General features: G+C 38.6%; 1 protein-coding gene across 1 annotated transcript in view; it reads left to right on the top strand.

The window, feature by feature from the left end:
* Positions 1-16,351, top strand: part of Ttn (titin) — a 281,635-nt gene that overhangs the window by 182,279 nt on the left and 83,005 nt on the right. The window contains exons 194-224 of the mRNA XM_013027532.1: positions 741-838; positions 1,579-1,747; positions 1,837-2,103; positions 2,201-2,467; positions 2,558-2,836; positions 2,929-3,337; positions 3,442-3,566; positions 3,665-3,931; positions 5,328-5,597; positions 5,686-5,988; positions 6,084-6,386; positions 7,511-7,698; positions 7,784-7,898; positions 8,009-8,293; positions 8,380-8,531; positions 9,370-9,517; positions 9,661-9,838; positions 10,507-10,628; positions 10,726-11,013; positions 11,115-11,411; positions 11,552-11,738; positions 12,281-12,396; positions 12,484-12,783; positions 12,966-13,265; positions 13,363-13,468; positions 13,594-13,790; positions 13,874-14,179; positions 14,280-14,558; positions 15,055-15,354; positions 15,469-15,771; positions 15,882-16,244. Of these exons, the coding sequence (XP_012882986.1) occupies positions 741-838; positions 1,579-1,747; positions 1,837-2,103; positions 2,201-2,467; positions 2,558-2,836; positions 2,929-3,337; positions 3,442-3,566; positions 3,665-3,931; positions 5,328-5,597; positions 5,686-5,988; positions 6,084-6,386; positions 7,511-7,698; positions 7,784-7,898; positions 8,009-8,293; positions 8,380-8,531; positions 9,370-9,517; positions 9,661-9,838; positions 10,507-10,628; positions 10,726-11,013; positions 11,115-11,411; positions 11,552-11,738; positions 12,281-12,396; positions 12,484-12,783; positions 12,966-13,265; positions 13,363-13,468; positions 13,594-13,790; positions 13,874-14,179; positions 14,280-14,558; positions 15,055-15,354; positions 15,469-15,771; positions 15,882-16,244 (7,287 nt within the window). The remainder of the gene's footprint in view (positions 1-740; positions 839-1,578; positions 1,748-1,836; positions 2,104-2,200; positions 2,468-2,557; positions 2,837-2,928; positions 3,338-3,441; positions 3,567-3,664; positions 3,932-5,327; positions 5,598-5,685; positions 5,989-6,083; positions 6,387-7,510; positions 7,699-7,783; positions 7,899-8,008; positions 8,294-8,379; positions 8,532-9,369; positions 9,518-9,660; positions 9,839-10,506; positions 10,629-10,725; positions 11,014-11,114; positions 11,412-11,551; positions 11,739-12,280; positions 12,397-12,483; positions 12,784-12,965; positions 13,266-13,362; positions 13,469-13,593; positions 13,791-13,873; positions 14,180-14,279; positions 14,559-15,054; positions 15,355-15,468; positions 15,772-15,881; positions 16,245-16,351) is intronic.

Genomic DNA, 16,351 nt, shown 5'->3' with positions numbered 1-16,351 from the left:
CTACCTCCACTCCAAAAAGAGCAAGCTGCAATGGCCTATCATCAAGCCTACCAGCCAGAATCTCAGTGACCAAGAACAGCCATGTTGGAAAGAACTCATAAGGAGCTTTGAAAAAAAAAAAAAAAAAAGGAAGGGCAAGAAGGCAGTTCCCTAATCCTAGACATCAACTGAATTCTAGAGATTATAAAACAGAATGAAAATCAAAATCACCCTTCCATACAAATCAGAGTTGGTTGCATTAAGAAACTTTATGCCTGACTTATTATATGTGACACCTTTGAAGCTGAGCTTTTTTAAATGCAGAATTTAGCTGACTTCAATTATACTCATGCCTGGTAGCCATAACAAAGCTGGTCACAGTGCTTCAAGCTGTCTTCCCTTTGAATTTTACTAATTTTTCAAAGACTATGCTGGCTGCTTTAAGACAATTTTTCTTTTCTACTAGTGTTTCAATATCTTTCAATTCTGATACACCATCATGGAAGATTTTTCTTATCACCCCAAAAAGCTGAGATGGACATATAGAATGCCTCATAATAGTATGTAAACTACATAAATACATGAAAAGTAAGGCATCATGCCTGAATGGCATCTCCAAGTGATTCCAAGGTCCATTGTAACCCATTTAGATGGGCGGATCCTTGCAAAAGGACATTTTTCTTAATGTAGTTCACTGTAGTAATCTCATAACAAATTCCTAGCAACCTTATTTTGAATTCTGATGAAACTTTTTTTTACAGCTCCTCATGTGGAATTCTTAAGACCACTTACTGACCTACAAGTTAAAGAAAAAGAAATGGCTCGGTTTGAATGTGAAATCTCCCGGGAAAATGCTAAGGTCTGTGATTGTCAAAAAACTTTATATTTCTTATATTGTCAAAAAACTTTATATTTCCTTTGGGGTTAGCCAAAAATAGAAGCAAAAAAGAAGAGAAGAAAGTAAAACTTCCTATCACTAGTTTAGTTTCAAAGATTATTTTGGTATGAAATGAACTCAATTGTTCTTTTTTTAGTGTCATTCTTTTCCTGTTATTTGAAAAGTAATTGACTCATAAGAGATTCAAATATTATTCTGATCTCTGTGGAATTGCTATTTTCCTTGATCACCAATGATCAAATATCAGTAATTTCACATTCCCCCAACTAAGTTCCTCTGGTTACAAGTTACAAGTTCCTTCATTTGCTAAGTCTCTTTTTCCACATAGAAGGAGTTAGTCTATATGATGCCTAAGGCCTTCCATGGCTAAACTTATATGGCACCATTATTTTTAACAATGGATATCTTCCTTTGGTGGACACTTCACAAACCACATTTATAGTGTCTGTTTTGCTGACTTCAATGCAAGATTTTTTGTTAAAAAATGCTTTCTCTATAAGGGTCAAATTATGTTACTCTCTTAATAGTAAAAGGTAAAATTATTCTTGGTTTTAAATTTATATCCCTACATCCCACCTTACCCCTTAAATCAATATGTCCCATTCGTTGCTTTCTGATAAATTCAAGTTCTTAGTTCATTGAAGGGATACCCATGGCAAGAAACAATACAAAAACTGATCGAGAAACTTACCTTACTATAGGTTCAATGGTTTAAAGACGGTGCTGAAATCAAAAAGGGCAAAAAGTATGACATAATATCTAAGGGGGCAGTACGCATTCTTGTCATCAACAAATGTCTACTGAACGATGAGGCTGAATATTCCTGTGAAGTCAGAACAGCAAGGACGTCTGGCATGCTGACAGTCCTAGGTAAGAGTGAAGGCTTTCTTTACTGAAATGTATGTGTGAGGTAAGGTAATAATTTCCAGCTCAACGGACTTGTAATATTCTGATTGCAGAAGAAGAAGCTGTCTTTACAAAAAATCTTGCCAACGTAGAGGTTAGCGAAACAGACACCATAAAACTTGTGTGCGAGGTCTCTAAGCCTGGAGCAGAAGTGGTTTGGTACAAAGGTGATGAAGAGATCATTGAAACAGGAAGGTTTGAAATCCTTGCTGATGGAAGGAAGAGAATCCTGATCATTCAGAATGCTAACCTTGAGGATGCTGGCAGCTATAACTGTCGACTCCCAAGCTCTCAAACTGATGGCAAGGTCAAAGTGCATGGTATGAAAATCACAACGAAACCACATTGGCATTTTTTAAATTCATACTTAAGAAGGAAGGACTGAGTTTTTAATATATTGCAACTTTTTTTTGCCAGAGCTTGCTGCTGAATTCCTCTCAAAGCCTCAAAACCTTGAAATACTTGAAGGAGAAAAAGCTGAATTTGTTTGCACAATATCAAAGGAAAGCTTTGAAGTCCAGTGGAAGAGGGACGATCAGACACTTGAATCTGGAGATAAATATGATATCATTGCTGACGGCAAAAAGAGGGTCCTAGTGGTGAAAGATGCCACATTACAAGATATGGGCACTTACGTGGTCATGGTGGGCGCCGCCAGAGCAGCTGCTCACTTGACAGTGATCGGTAAGTCTGCTCTTGCCTTTAGGTTTGTTCTCATTGTTTCTACTACTTTAGCCCTTCTTTATGCTATAAGATCTGCTTGATTACTTGCAGAAAAACTCAAGATCATAGTTCCTCTTAAGGACACCCGGGTGAAGGAACAGCAAGAAGTTGTCTTCAACTGTGAAGTCAATACTGAAGGTGCTAAAGCCAAATGGTTCAGGAATGAAGAAGCCATATTTGATAGCTCAAAATACATCATTCTACAGAAAGATCTGGTCTACACCCTTAGAATCAGAGATGCACGATTAGATGACCAAGCCAACTACAGGGTGTCTCTGACCAATCATAGAGGAGAAAATGTTAAAAGTGCTGCTGATCTCATTGTAGAAGGTAAGTTATTTATGTAATATCAGAATTGTTTGCCATTGGTTTCTATTATGGAAACAACTAAAATCCACATTATTCTTCTCTTCTTACAACAGAGGAAGATCTGAGGATTATTGAGCCTCTTAAAGATATTGAAACAATGGAGAAGAAATCTGTTACATTCTGGTGCAAAGTGAATCGTCTTAATGTAACACTGAAGTGGACCAAAAATGGGGAAGAAGTAGCTTTTGACAACCGCATATCGTATCGAATTGATAAATACAAACACTCTCTAATCATCAAAGATTGTGGCTTCCCAGATGAAGGGGAATACATTGTCACAGCTGGACAGGATAAATCTGTGGCTGAGCTGCTCATCATAGAAGCCCCCACAGAATTTGTGGAACACTTGGAAGACCAGACTGTCACCGAGTTTGATGATGCTGTCTTCTCCTGCCAGCTCTCCAGAGAGAAAGCAAATGTAAAATGGTACCGAAATGGGAGAGAAATCAAAGAAGGCAAAAAGTATGCAGGAAAACTTCTGGTTCTCTTTCTGTAGTTATATGTACACTTTAGACAATGTTAGCAGTCTCTGTATAAGCTAACCAATAATTCCATTTCTTTTTTAGATACAAATTCGAAAAAGATGGAAGTATCCACAGGCTCATTATAAAAGACTGCAGGCTGGATGATGAGTGTGAATATGCCTGTGGGGTAGAAGACAGAAAGTCTCGAGCTAGACTTTTTGTAGAAGGTATATATTCAATAAAGTAATGATTCTATGAATGGCCAATCTTTAAATGCCAGTCAAAATACAAGTGTATTTATATGTGATTACTTATTCTTTCCCAGAAATCCCAGTTGAAATTATCAGGCCTCCTCAAGATATTCTGGAAGCCCCGGGTGCTGACGTTGTCTTTTTCGCTGAGCTCAATAAAGATAAGGTAGAAGTTCAATGGCTGAGAAATAATATGATTGTTGTCCAAGGTGACAAGCACCAGATGATGAGTGAAGGAAAAATACACAGGCTACAGATTTGTGACATTAAGCCCCGTGACCAGGGTGAATACAGATTTATTGCCAAAGACAAAGAAGCCAGAGCGAAGCTTGAACTGGCAGGTAAGTCTTTAATTTGGATCTTAAAATATTCTTACTAGCCAGGTGCCAGTGGCTCACTTCTATAATCCTAGCTACTCAAGATTCTGAGATCTGAAGATACAGATTCAAGGCCAGCCCCGGGGTGAAAAAAATCTGAGAGGTACTTATCTTCAATTAAGCAGCAAAAAGCTGAAAGTGGCGTAATGGCTCAAGTGGTAGAGTTCCAGTGCCAACCTTGAGTGAAAAAGTCAAGTAAGAGCACTGGCTCATGAGCTCAAGCCCCAGGGGCTGTGCAAAAATAACAACTAATTAATTAATTAAAACAGATAAATAAAAGCTACTCCCCCCGTCATCACATTTGATATGTAGATTTCAGATTGTACAGTTACTAAATAAAAGTAAGCCCTGTCAATAATGTTAGCTATTCTAATTTTTATTATGAAGTTGTGTCCTGAGCAAGAGGTCATTAAAGGTATTCCTCTTCATATGAACCTTGGATAGTCTCTGACCATACATTCATTAATTCCTAGAAATAACCTTTCGTAATGGCAGATTAGCAATCTTCTACTTTGCAGCCTTTGTGGGCATGTTAGGTCTTTTTTTTCATTTTGACTCAAGATACCTTTCTGAATTATCATAATGAACAAGCCATTTGTGTATCTGTTGCACATTAGGAAAAAGTTATCTGGTTCATTTTGTACTAAGTGCACAGAACTTATTCTGTCTGTGTGTAGGAACGTATTTCACACCATTCTAAGTCCTTTAATGTTACTTTTTTGGTGAAGAATGTATATTTTATTATATTATGCTATATCCAATCCTTACTTTCTTTTTTTATTTTGTTTTATATTTTTTGCCAAGACTAGAACTTAAACTTGGCACCTGACACTTTCATTCATTGGCTGATGCTATACCAACTATACCTCCAACCCCTTACTTTTGAAAGGCTGATGATTGGAAGTGGGGGTTGGGAAGCTATTTGAACTCTATAGTTCATAGTGCTCTCAGCTGTAAAGCTTTTGTGGCATACTTCCAAGAATATGCTACTAATATTAGTTAAAAACTGCATAATAAAGCAACTATGCTAGCCAGGTGACTCATGCCTGTAATCCTTGCAATTCAAGAGGCTGAGATCTGAGGATCATGATTCAAAACCAGCCCAGGAGACTCTTAATTATTAATTAATTATTAATTAACCACCCCCACCTAAAAAAAAAAAAGCAAAACTGGAAATGGGGCTGTGGTTCAAAGTAGTTGAGAGCTAGCCTTGAGCACAAAAGCTGAAGTGTAGTGCTCAGGCCCTGAGGTCAAGCCCCACAACTAACAATACTAATAATAAATAATAATAATAAACAAGAGCTATAGTTTGACTATAGTGTGTAACTCAAAATCACTCCTATGTTATGTTTTTCACTAGCTGCACCTAAAATTAAGACAGCTGATCAAGATCTTGTGGTTGATGCTGGCCAGCCTCTGACAATGGTGGTGCCCTATGATGCTTACCCCAAAGCAGAAGCAGAATGGTTTAAAGAAAATGAAGCTTTGTCTTCAAAAACTGTTGATACGACCGCTGAGCAAACTTCTTTCAGAATCTTAGAAGCCAAGAAAGGAGACAGGGGAAGGTATAAAATTGTGCTTCAGAATAAACATGGAAAAGCAGAAGCATTCATCAACTTACAAGTTATTGGTAAGCCTTGAGTGACTTAGACTCGATTGGCACAGTAAAACGTAAAGGCATGATAATGTACTACAACTTCTTTCTATATAAATTTTAGATGTGCCTGGGCCAGTGCGGAACTTAGAAGTGACTGAAACCTTTGATGGTGAAGTGAGCCTCGCTTGGGAAGAACCATTATCAGATGGTGGAAGCAAGATCATAGGCTATGTTGTTGAAAGACGTGACATCAGGAGAAAGACCTGGGTGCTGGCCACTGACCGTGCAGACAGTTGTGAATTTACTGTCACTGGATTACAGAAAGGAGGCGTCGAGTACCTATTCCGTGTGAGTGCAAGAAACAGAGTTGGCACTGGTGAGCCAGTGGAAACTGACAGCCCTGTAGAGGCAAGGAGTAAATATGGTAAGAAATATTTAAACAACTCAAAACCAACTTGCTTATCTTTGCTTTTATTTCCAATGTAAACTAAACTCGTGTTTGGGTCTTGTGATATCCAGATGTTCCAGGCCCCCCTCTGAATGTAGCTATCACTGATGTGAACAGATTTGGTGTCTCACTGACATGGGAACCACCAGAATATGATGGAGGTGCTGAAGTCACAAACTATGTCATTGAATTAAGGGATAAGACTTCTATCCGATGGGATACTGCCATGACTGTAAGGGCAGAAGACCTGTCTGCAACTGTCACTGATGTGGTGGAAGGCCAAGAGTACAGTTTCCGTGTCAGAGCCCAAAACCGAATTGGAGTAGGAAAACCAAGTGCAGCCACACCTTTTGTCAAAGTCGCTGATCCAATTGGTAAGCTTGTAAAAGGGAAGGAAGGAAGGAAGGAAGGAAGGAAGGAAGGAAGGAAGGAAGGAAGGAAGGAAAGAAGGGAGGGAGGGAGGGAAGAAAGGAGGGAGTGAAGAAGAAATAAATGGATGCTGGTGTTTCATGCTTGTAACCCTAGCTACTTGGCAGGCTAAGATCTGAGGATTGTGGCTTGAAGGCAGCCCTAGCAGAAAAGTTCATAAGACTTATACTTCCAGTTAACCATCAAAATACTGGATGTGGAGCTGTAGTTCAAGTGGTAAAGTGCTAGCTTTGACCACTTAATCAGCAATAGCTATTAGGCCCTGAGTTCGGGTCCCAGGACACCCTCTCTCCCCAAAAGAGAAAATAAATATTGCATAAAGTCAAGAAATTAGACCTAATATCGGGGGGGAAGGGGGGAAGGAGAAAGATTGGGATTGGGGGGGAGGGGGGAGGCTGGGAAGGGATGTGAAGGGTAAACAAAGGAGGAGGCTGCAATGCTTGGTAAGAAATGTACGCATTATCCTGCCCATGTAATTGTAACTCCTCTGTACAGCATGTTCACAAATAAAATAAAATTTAAAAAAAAAAGAAATTAGACCTAATAGTTAGACATTCAAATTAAATAAAAGTTGGGGCTGGGAAGGTGGCTTAGTAGTAGAGTGCTTGCCTTGCATGCATGAGGCCCTGAGTTTGATTCTTCAGCACCACATTAGCCAAAAAAGCCACAAGTGGCGCTATGGCTCAAGTAGTAGAGCACTAGCCTTGAGCTGAAGAGCTGAGGGACAGTGCCCAGGCCCAGAGTTCAGGCCCCAAGACAAACAACAACAACAAAAAATAAATAAATGAAAGTTTATTAAGAAGTAGAACATAGAAAACCTTGAATAAAATTGTAGCAACCTGTGCTTACTTTTATTCAGTGAATTTAGTAAACCTGTTATTTTGATGAGGTTGGTACAAGTGTTTATATCATATGTTAATAAAGTGTCACAACACTTCTCAAAAGAAGTTATATGAATGGCCAGTAGAATATTGACACCATTAAGTGTTAGAGAAATGCAAAATATAAATAAAAAGTAAGACTAAAAAATACAGTTACTAAATTTCTCCAATTCTTTCATCCATTCTAGAGAGACCAAGTCCTCCTGTGAACCTAAATTCCTCTGAGCAGACTCAATCCTCAGTTCAGCTCACATGGGAACCCCCTCTAAAAGATGGAGGAAGCCCAATATTGGGCTATATTATTGAGCGACGTGAAGAAGGAAAAGATAATTGGATTCGTTGCAATATGAAACTTGTCCCTGAACTGACCTACAAAGTAAGGAATTTGCATCTAAAATATTCACTATATGATCTTCATTAGAGATGTGGATGTTTTTAACAATATTAATTTATGATTTTAGGTTACTGGATTACAAAAAGGAAATAAATATTTATATAGAGTATCTGCAGAAAATGAAGCTGGTGTTTCAGATCCATCTGAGATTCTTGGTCCTCTAACTGCAGATGATGCATTTGGTAAATAGCTATTTTTTATTTTTCAGATTTAGGAGTAGCACATAGCTATTTTAGGGTACCAGGAACTTAATTGTGCCCCTGGAAATTCATTAACTCTCCTTTGTTGATAGTTGAACCCACGATGGATTTAAGTGCATTTAAAGATGGTCTGGAAGTTGTAGTCCCGAATCCCATCAAGATCCTGGTTCCAAGTACAGGATATCCAAGGCCAACTGCAGTCTGGTCATTTGGAGATCAAGAACTAGAAGCAGGGGACCGTATAAAAATGAAGACCTTATCTGCCTACGCCGAACTTGTCATTTCTCCAAGTGAACGTCCAGACAAGGGCATTTACACGCTGAAATTAGAAAATCCAGTGAAAGCAATTTCTGGGGAAATCAACGTCAATGTAATTGGTAAGGAACAAAAGTTTTGTTTGGCAGTATTAATAAATACTGGCTTAAACCATACGACTGACTTTCACTACTTTTTATTGTTTAAGCTCGCCCAAGTGCACCCAAAGAACTAAAATATGGTGACATAACCAAGGATTCCGTCCACTTGACTTGGGAACCACCAGATGATGATGGAGGAAGTCCATTAACTGGATATGTTGTTGAAAAGAGGGAACTCAATCGGAAAACATGGACTAAAGTGAGTTTTGTCTAGTAATGCATCAACTCCAGAAAAGAGTAAGAGAAAGCCCAGAAGGCTAGAAGGTCAAGCAAATATATATGGGCTACAATATTTTGCAAAAGGAACCATTCTAAATGGCAAAATAAGCCATTCGAAAGAATTAGAATTACCATGGTGGTCATGTTCTTTCCCCACTCTAATAGATTACCTTAGATGGCAACATCTGCAATTCTTTTCTTCCTTCCTTTATATTAGTCACTATATGTGTATACTATGTATATATACATATGTAAATATGTCTGTACCTATGTGTATACAAAAGTATACGTGTGCACACACATTTTTTGGCAGTTCTAGAAATACAACCCAGAGTCTCACACATTGGGCAAGAACTATACCACTGAGCTGCACTGCAGTCTACTAGTTACTATTCTCTACCCTGATTAAAATCAAATTTTTATAACTAAGCTGATAGGAGGAACCAGCTCTTTACTTATAATCTTTTCAATGTGTATGACCTATGAAACATTATATTCTCATTATATTGGGTGTCAAATAGTATTATGTATTTGCAGTTTTGCCTTAATACAAACCTAATAAGAAAATGATCCTTACCATTCAAAAATTTCTGAGCAAGCCAGGTTTGGTAGAGCACTTCAGTAATCCTAGCATTTGAGAGGCAGAAAGACTATAAATTCAAACCAGGCGGTGCTACATAATAGTAATATGTCTAAAAAATACAGCAATAAAAATTCGTTTATATCCCTACTCATGGTTAAAAACAAAATAAATCAATCTTTTTACTTAGCAAAAGTTCCTAGAAAATAACTCATTAACATACATTTCTTTGTCCTAGGTTATGGACCTTGTAACTGATCTAGAATTCACAGTTCCAGATCTTGTTCAAGGAAAAGAATATTTATTCAAAGTCTGTGCTTGTAATAAGTGTGGCCCTGGTGAACCTGCATATACTGATGAACCTGTGAATATGTCAGCTCCTGCAAGTAAGAACATTTTTGATGATTTCTTACCCAGTCTTGTGGTATTTGTTTTAGATTTGAGAGTTGGAGTTCATGCTGTAGGGAAAGAGGATGATGGCAATATGATAGATGGCCCTAAAACTAACTTTTTCTTTAAAATGTTATAGCGGTACCTGACCCACCCGAGAATGTTAAATGGAGAGATCGGACAGCCAAGAGCATCTTCCTCACATGGGACCCACCTAAAAATGATGGTGGCTCACGCATCAAAGGATATATAGTTGAAAAATGTCCACGTGGTTCTGATAAATGGGTTGCCTGTGGAGAACCTGTTGCAGATACAAAGTAAGTTTTTAAAATTAGCAGACCTTGGGTTGCGAATGTGGCTTAGTGGTAGAGTGCTTGCCTAGCATGCATGAAGCCTTAGGTTCAATTCCTCAGTACCACATAAACAAAAAGCCAGAAGTGGGCACTGTAGCTCAAGTGGTAGAATGGCTAGCCTTGAGAAAAAGTTCAGGGACAGTGCCCAGGCCCTGAGTTCAAGTCCCAGGCCAGGCAAAAAAAAATTTTTTTTAATTAGCAGGCATTGAAAGGGGTGACAAGGATAAAGATTGATTGTATTCATATACTGCATTGTTGTCTGGCAACCCCTTTAACTACTTACAGATAAAAAAAGAAAAATTTTAAAATAAAACTATCAGGCCCATGAGAAATACTCACTCTTACTCCTGAAAATGGACTTTCCTTGAAAAATGTTGAGTTTTTATCATTGAGAAGTTTTCTAGCAAGTGAATCTGATTTTAAACAGGCTGCTGAACATACCTGTGTTCCATATTTTCATTAGTTATATGTTAATTTCTGAAGCAGTTATATAATAATATCTGAAGCAGGCCATGTTTAACTTGAAAGCTAGAGGTAGTCAAGTGCCATAGATCTTGGACAGATTATGCATGACGACTAGATAGTAAAGCAGTTTATCTTCATAACAGCATAAATGTTTTCATTTCTAACAGAATGGAAGTGACAGGTCTTGAGGAAGGCAAGTGGTATGCCTACCGGGTAAAAGCCTTGAACAGGCAAGGCGCCAGCAAGCCAAGCAAACCCACAGAAGATATCCAGGCTGTGGACACACAGGGTATTTGTTTTCTTACTTTTATCTTACCCCTCAGGCTTAATTAGAGTTTATTTCTGCTTGAACTTGCTAACCACATGAATAATTTTCTCTAATTCAGAGGCCCCGGAAATTTTCCTCGATGTGAAACTCCTCGCTGGTCTCACTGTAAAAGCTGGAACAAAGATTGAACTTCCAGCCACTGTAACTGGAAAACCAGAACCAAAGATAACTTGGACAAAGGCTGATACACTTCTTAAGCCAGACACAAGAATCACCATTGAAAATGTTCCTAAAAAATCCACAGTGACCATCACGGACAGTAAGAGAAGTGACACTGGAACCTACATCATAGAGGCCGTGAACGTCTGTGGCCGGGCCACAGCTGTGGTAGAAGTGAATGTCTTAGGTAAGGGAAACTCCCATTTCAAAAAGAACCAAGAACTCATTCTAGCTACTTTCTTGAATAAAACATGGCTAATTTTTCACCCTATACACTGCCATCCATAGATAAACCTGGACCACCAGCTGCTTTTGACATCACAGATGTAACCAATGAGTCATGTCTTCTGACATGGAACCCACCACGAGATGATGGAGGATCTAAGATCACAAACTATGTTGTGGAGAGAAGAGCAACTGATAGTGAAGTGTGGCATAAGCTCTCATCCACTGTGAAGGACACAAACTTCAAGGCAACCAAATTAACACCCAATAAAGAGTACATCTTTAGAGTTGCTGCAGAAAATATGTATGGTGTTGGTGAGCCAGTTCAAGCTACTCCAATCACAGCCAAATTCCAATTTGGTAAGTTTCTCAAGCACACACACACACACACACACACACACACACACACACACACACACCTAGCTTGTGTCAAACTTGCATTTAGATTTCATACTTATATATAGGATGTATAACTTTTTATATTATAATTGTGTCTTTAGATCCACCTGGACCTCCAACTCGCCTAGAACCCTCAGACATCACTAAAGATGCAGTGACTCTTACATGGTGTGAGCCAGATGATGATGGTGGCAGCCCTATCACTGGATACTGGGTTGAAAGATTAGATCCTGATACTGACAAATGGGTTCGATGCAATAAGATGCCAGTAAAGGATACAACATACAGGTATGTCCAGAATCTCCATCATATGTGCAAATGTGAAAATTTCACTCTGTTTTGTATTCCTTTTTGATAAAATTTGTGCTTATTCCTGTTGTTAAAATCTAATGAATTTTAGTTTTTAGCACATCATTTCTGAATTACATAAAATCCATTCAAGGAGATATTTCTTAATTAACTATACAATACTTTATTGAGGTTCCAGTATTTGGTCCTCTAGCATATTATAATTAATCATTATTGTAGTTATTAAAATTAGTTAATATGCTTGGTCAACCCTAACCTGTGTGGATTAAAAAGCAATTTAAGTATCTTGAGGGTAGGAATGAAATGGGAGGAAAATGAGGGATGGAATGAGGAGGAAAATGAGGGAGGAAATGGGAGGGATGGCGTTGAACAAAATGCATTGAACTCATATCCTGACATATAGAATTGTAACTTCTTTGTACAGCCACTTAATAATGAAGTAATAAAAATAAAATAATAAATAATATATAAGTTATTGCTTCTTACCAAGATGTCGCACATTTTGTTTGTTTCAAATTCAGAGTGAAAGGTCTCACCAATAAGAAAAAATACAGATTCCGTGTGTTGGCTGAAAATCTGGCTGGACCTGGAAAACCAAGCAGATCAACTGAACCAATCTTAATAAAAGATCCCATAGGTATTCATTGATGTGATTTTTGTGTTATTTTGAGGATTATATTAATATCCTTTGAACAAAACAAATAATTATTTAATTGCTTTGCAGATCCTCCATGGCCTCCTGGAAAACCAACTGTCAAAGACATAGGCAAAACATCATTAGTTTTGAACTGGACAAAGCCAGAACATGATGGAGGAGCAAAGATTGAATCTTACATCATTGAAATGCTAAAGACTGGAACTGATGACTGGGTCCGAGTAGCTGAAGGGGTTCCCACCACTGAGCATTTACTCAAGGGACTCATGGAAGGGCAGGAATACTCATTCCGAGTTAGAGCTGTGAACAAGGCTGGAGAAAGTGAACCCAGTGAACCCAGCGACCCTGTGCTTTGCAGAGAGAAACTTTGTAAGTCACTCTAGCCAGGGTAGATAATCCTTCTAAAGTCTATCTGCAAAGTACAAGATGAAAAAAAAAAAACATGAAATCTCCTGACTTTCTAGCCTTATTATTTAGTAGGATTACCAGAACATTCTGTGGAGACTGAAAATAGGATAATAAGAATAATTCATTTTTCTTTTCTTATTCAGATCCTCCATCACCACCTCGTTGGCTTGAAGTTATTAATATCACAAAAAATACAGCAGACCTAAAATGGACTGTCCCTGAGAAAGATGGAGGGTCCCCCATCACCAACTACATTGTGGAAAAGAGAGATGTGAGGCGCAAAGGCTGGCAGACAGTGGACACTACTGTCAAGGACACCAAGTGCACTGTGAGCCCACTGACCGAGGGCTCTTTATATGTATTCAGAGTTGCTGCAGAAAATGCTATAGGACAAAGTGACTACACTGAAATCGAGGATTCCGTCTTGGCCAAAGACACCTTTAGTAGGTTTTCCAATTTAATCTTCAAGCCAACAGTTTTAGCAGATGATCCCTTTTCCTGCTGGTTTTTTCTAATCATTGATGTTTTTTTACCTTTTAGCCACACCTGGACCACCTTATGCACTGACAGTAGTTGATGTGACAAAACGGCATGTTGACCTAAAATGGGAGCCACCGAAAAATGATGGTGGAAGACCAATACAGAGGTAGAACTTGAATTTTGCATACAAAATAATGTATACTTAAAAATGTACACTTTGACTACAACTTTAAAAAACTTTGGGTTTTTTTAAAAAGTAATTTTAGTGAAACGGCTGTGTTATCTCAATAGATACATCATTGAGAAGAAAGAAAAGTTAGGTACCCGTTGGGTGAAAGCTGGAAAGACCTCAGGACCTGACTGTAACTTCAGAGTAACCGATGTCATTGAAGGAACAGAAGTCCAGTTTCAGGTTCGGGCAGAAAATGAAGCTGGAGTTGGTCACCCCAGTGAACCTACAGAAATCCTATCCATTGAAGATCCAACAGGTAAGTGATGCTGGTCACACAAAGGATAGGGTCTAGAACTTGATTGTTAGATTATGACTATACACGTATCTTTCTTTTCTCAGGTCCTCCCTCTCCTCCCCTTGACCTGCATGTGACCGATGCTGGGCGAAAGCACATTGCCATCGCTTGGAAGCCTCCAGAGAAAAATGGTGGAAGTCCTATTATAGGGTACCATGTTGAAATGTGTCCAGTAGGCACAGAAAAATGGATGCGGGTTAATTCTCGCCCAATAAAAGACTTGAAATTCAAGGTTGAAGAAGGCATCGTTCCTGACAAAGAATACGTGCTGCGAGTGAGAGCCGTTAATGCTGTTGGTGTCAGTGAGCCATCTGAAATCTCCGAAAATGTGGTTGCTAAAGACCCAGATTGTAAGATCACAGTGCCTTTTATAGTTAATAGCATAAGCTTTTATTCATGCATTGCATTTTGACCTACTTACCCTTCTTTTCTTTGGGATTGTATTTATAGGCAAGCCAACAATTGACCTGGAGACTCATGACATTGTTGTTATTGAAGGTGAAAAGTTAAGCATTCCTGTTCCCTTCAGAGCCGTCCCAGTTCCAACTGTTAGCTGGCACAAAGATGGCAAAGAAGTTAAAGCAAGTGACCGATTAACAATGAAAAATGACCACTTCTCGGCACATCTTGAAGTTCCCAAGAGTATACATGCAGATGCTGGAGTTTACACCATTACCCTGGAGAATAAGCTTGGCTCAGCAACTGCCTCAATCAATGTCAAAGTCATAGGTAATCACTCTTTAGGGAAATACCAGTCACTCTTAACATGTTGGGGAAATGAATTAATTTTCTGGTATTAGTATAAATGGCTATGGGTTGACAAAACCAAAAAAAATGAAATTGCTAGTTAAACTATTTTTTCCTGTTTTATTTGCATACAACATCCAATTTAAGTAGAAGCCAGAGCATACCCAAGGAATGACTGATTAAGATTTATTTCTGAATTGTATAAATTCGCATTCAGGGGTAGTATCATTTTCTAACCTCCACAATTACCTTGATAGTATTTAGAAATTTGTGGGGCTATTTTTGCTTAGCATAAAGACTCTGGAGCTGATGTTGTATTTAGTAGTTAATGGGCAAAGATGCTCCATGCCCTGAAGTATGAAGGATATTCTAGTACCAAATTACTCCTGTCAAATGTTAACTAACTTAGAGACAGTATATTATCAAAATGTTAATATTTCAGGATTACAATAATAATTATCAACCTTTTTTATAATAGGTCTACCTGGTCCATGCAAGGATATTAAAGCAAGTGACATAACCAAGAGTTCTTGTAAGTTAACCTGGGAGCCTCCGGAATTTGATGGTGGAAGCCCAATTCTTCATTATGTTCTGGAACGCAGAGAAGCAGGGAGAAGGACATACATACCAGTCATGTCTGGTGAGAACAAACTGTCTTGGACAGTAAAGGATCTCATACCCAATGGTGAATATTTCTTCCGTGTTAAAGCAGTCAACAAGATTGGTGGAGGCGAATATATTGAACTGAAAAATCCTATCATTGCTCAAGATCCGAAACGTAAGTTTAAATATAAATGTATAAATAATTAGGAACTAATATTCAAGGAAGCTTGTTCAAAGAAAGTAGTTTACCAATAGTAACAGGTTGGGTTTTATTTTTCTTGTTCTCCAGAACCCCCTGATCCACCGGTAGACGTTGAAGTTCATAATCCTACAGCAAAGGCAATGACTATTACATGGAAGCCACCCTTGTATGATGGAGGGAGCAAGATAATGGGGTATATCATAGAAAAAATTGCCAAAGGTGAGGAGAGATGGAAGAGATGCAATGAACACCTGGTACCAGTCCTGACCTATACAGCAAAAGGACTCGAGGAAGGAAAGGAATACCAATTCCGTGTACGAGCAGAGAATGCTGCTGGTATTGGTGAACCTTCTCGGGCCACTCCTCCAACTAAAGCTGTAGATCCAATTGGTATGTTTTTGTTTAATGGAGTGCTGATCTGCCAATGTAATATAAATGAGACAATTTTTGTCAGATATTTTTATTAGCATTATAAACAATTCTGTTTCTAATCATTCCAGATGCCCCAAAAGTCATTTTGAGAACAAGCCTAGAAGTAAAACGAGGGGATGAAATCGTACTTGATGCAACCATCTCTGGATCACCTTACCCAACTATTACATGGTTAAAAGATGAAAACGTCATTATACCAGAGGAAATTAAGAAACGACCAGCACCCCCAGTTAGGAGGAAGAAGGATGAAGTTCAAGAAGAAGAGCCATTTGTCTTGCCCCTGACAGAGCGTTTGAGTATCAACAACAGTAAACAAGGAGAATCTGAGCTGCGTGTTCGAGATTCTCTGAGACCTGACCATGGCCTCTACATGATCAAAGTTGAAAATGACCATGGTGTTGCTAAAGCTCCTTGTACTGTCAGTGTGTTAGGTAAATACCTATAACTATACTTGCAGTGGGAGCGGAGGGGGGGAAGGCAAAATAGGAGTTTTAATAAAGCATATAAATGAGGAGAAGTGATAATTAAAAGAAGGGAG

The sequence above is a fragment of the Dipodomys ordii genome, unplaced genomic scaffold (assembly GCF_000151885.1).
Source record: "Dipodomys ordii isolate 6190 unplaced genomic scaffold, Dord_2.0 Scaffold5, whole genome shotgun sequence".
Classification (NCBI taxonomy): domain Eukaryota; kingdom Metazoa; phylum Chordata; class Mammalia; order Rodentia; family Heteromyidae; genus Dipodomys; species Dipodomys ordii.
This window is presented reverse-complemented; position numbering and strand designations above follow the sequence as displayed.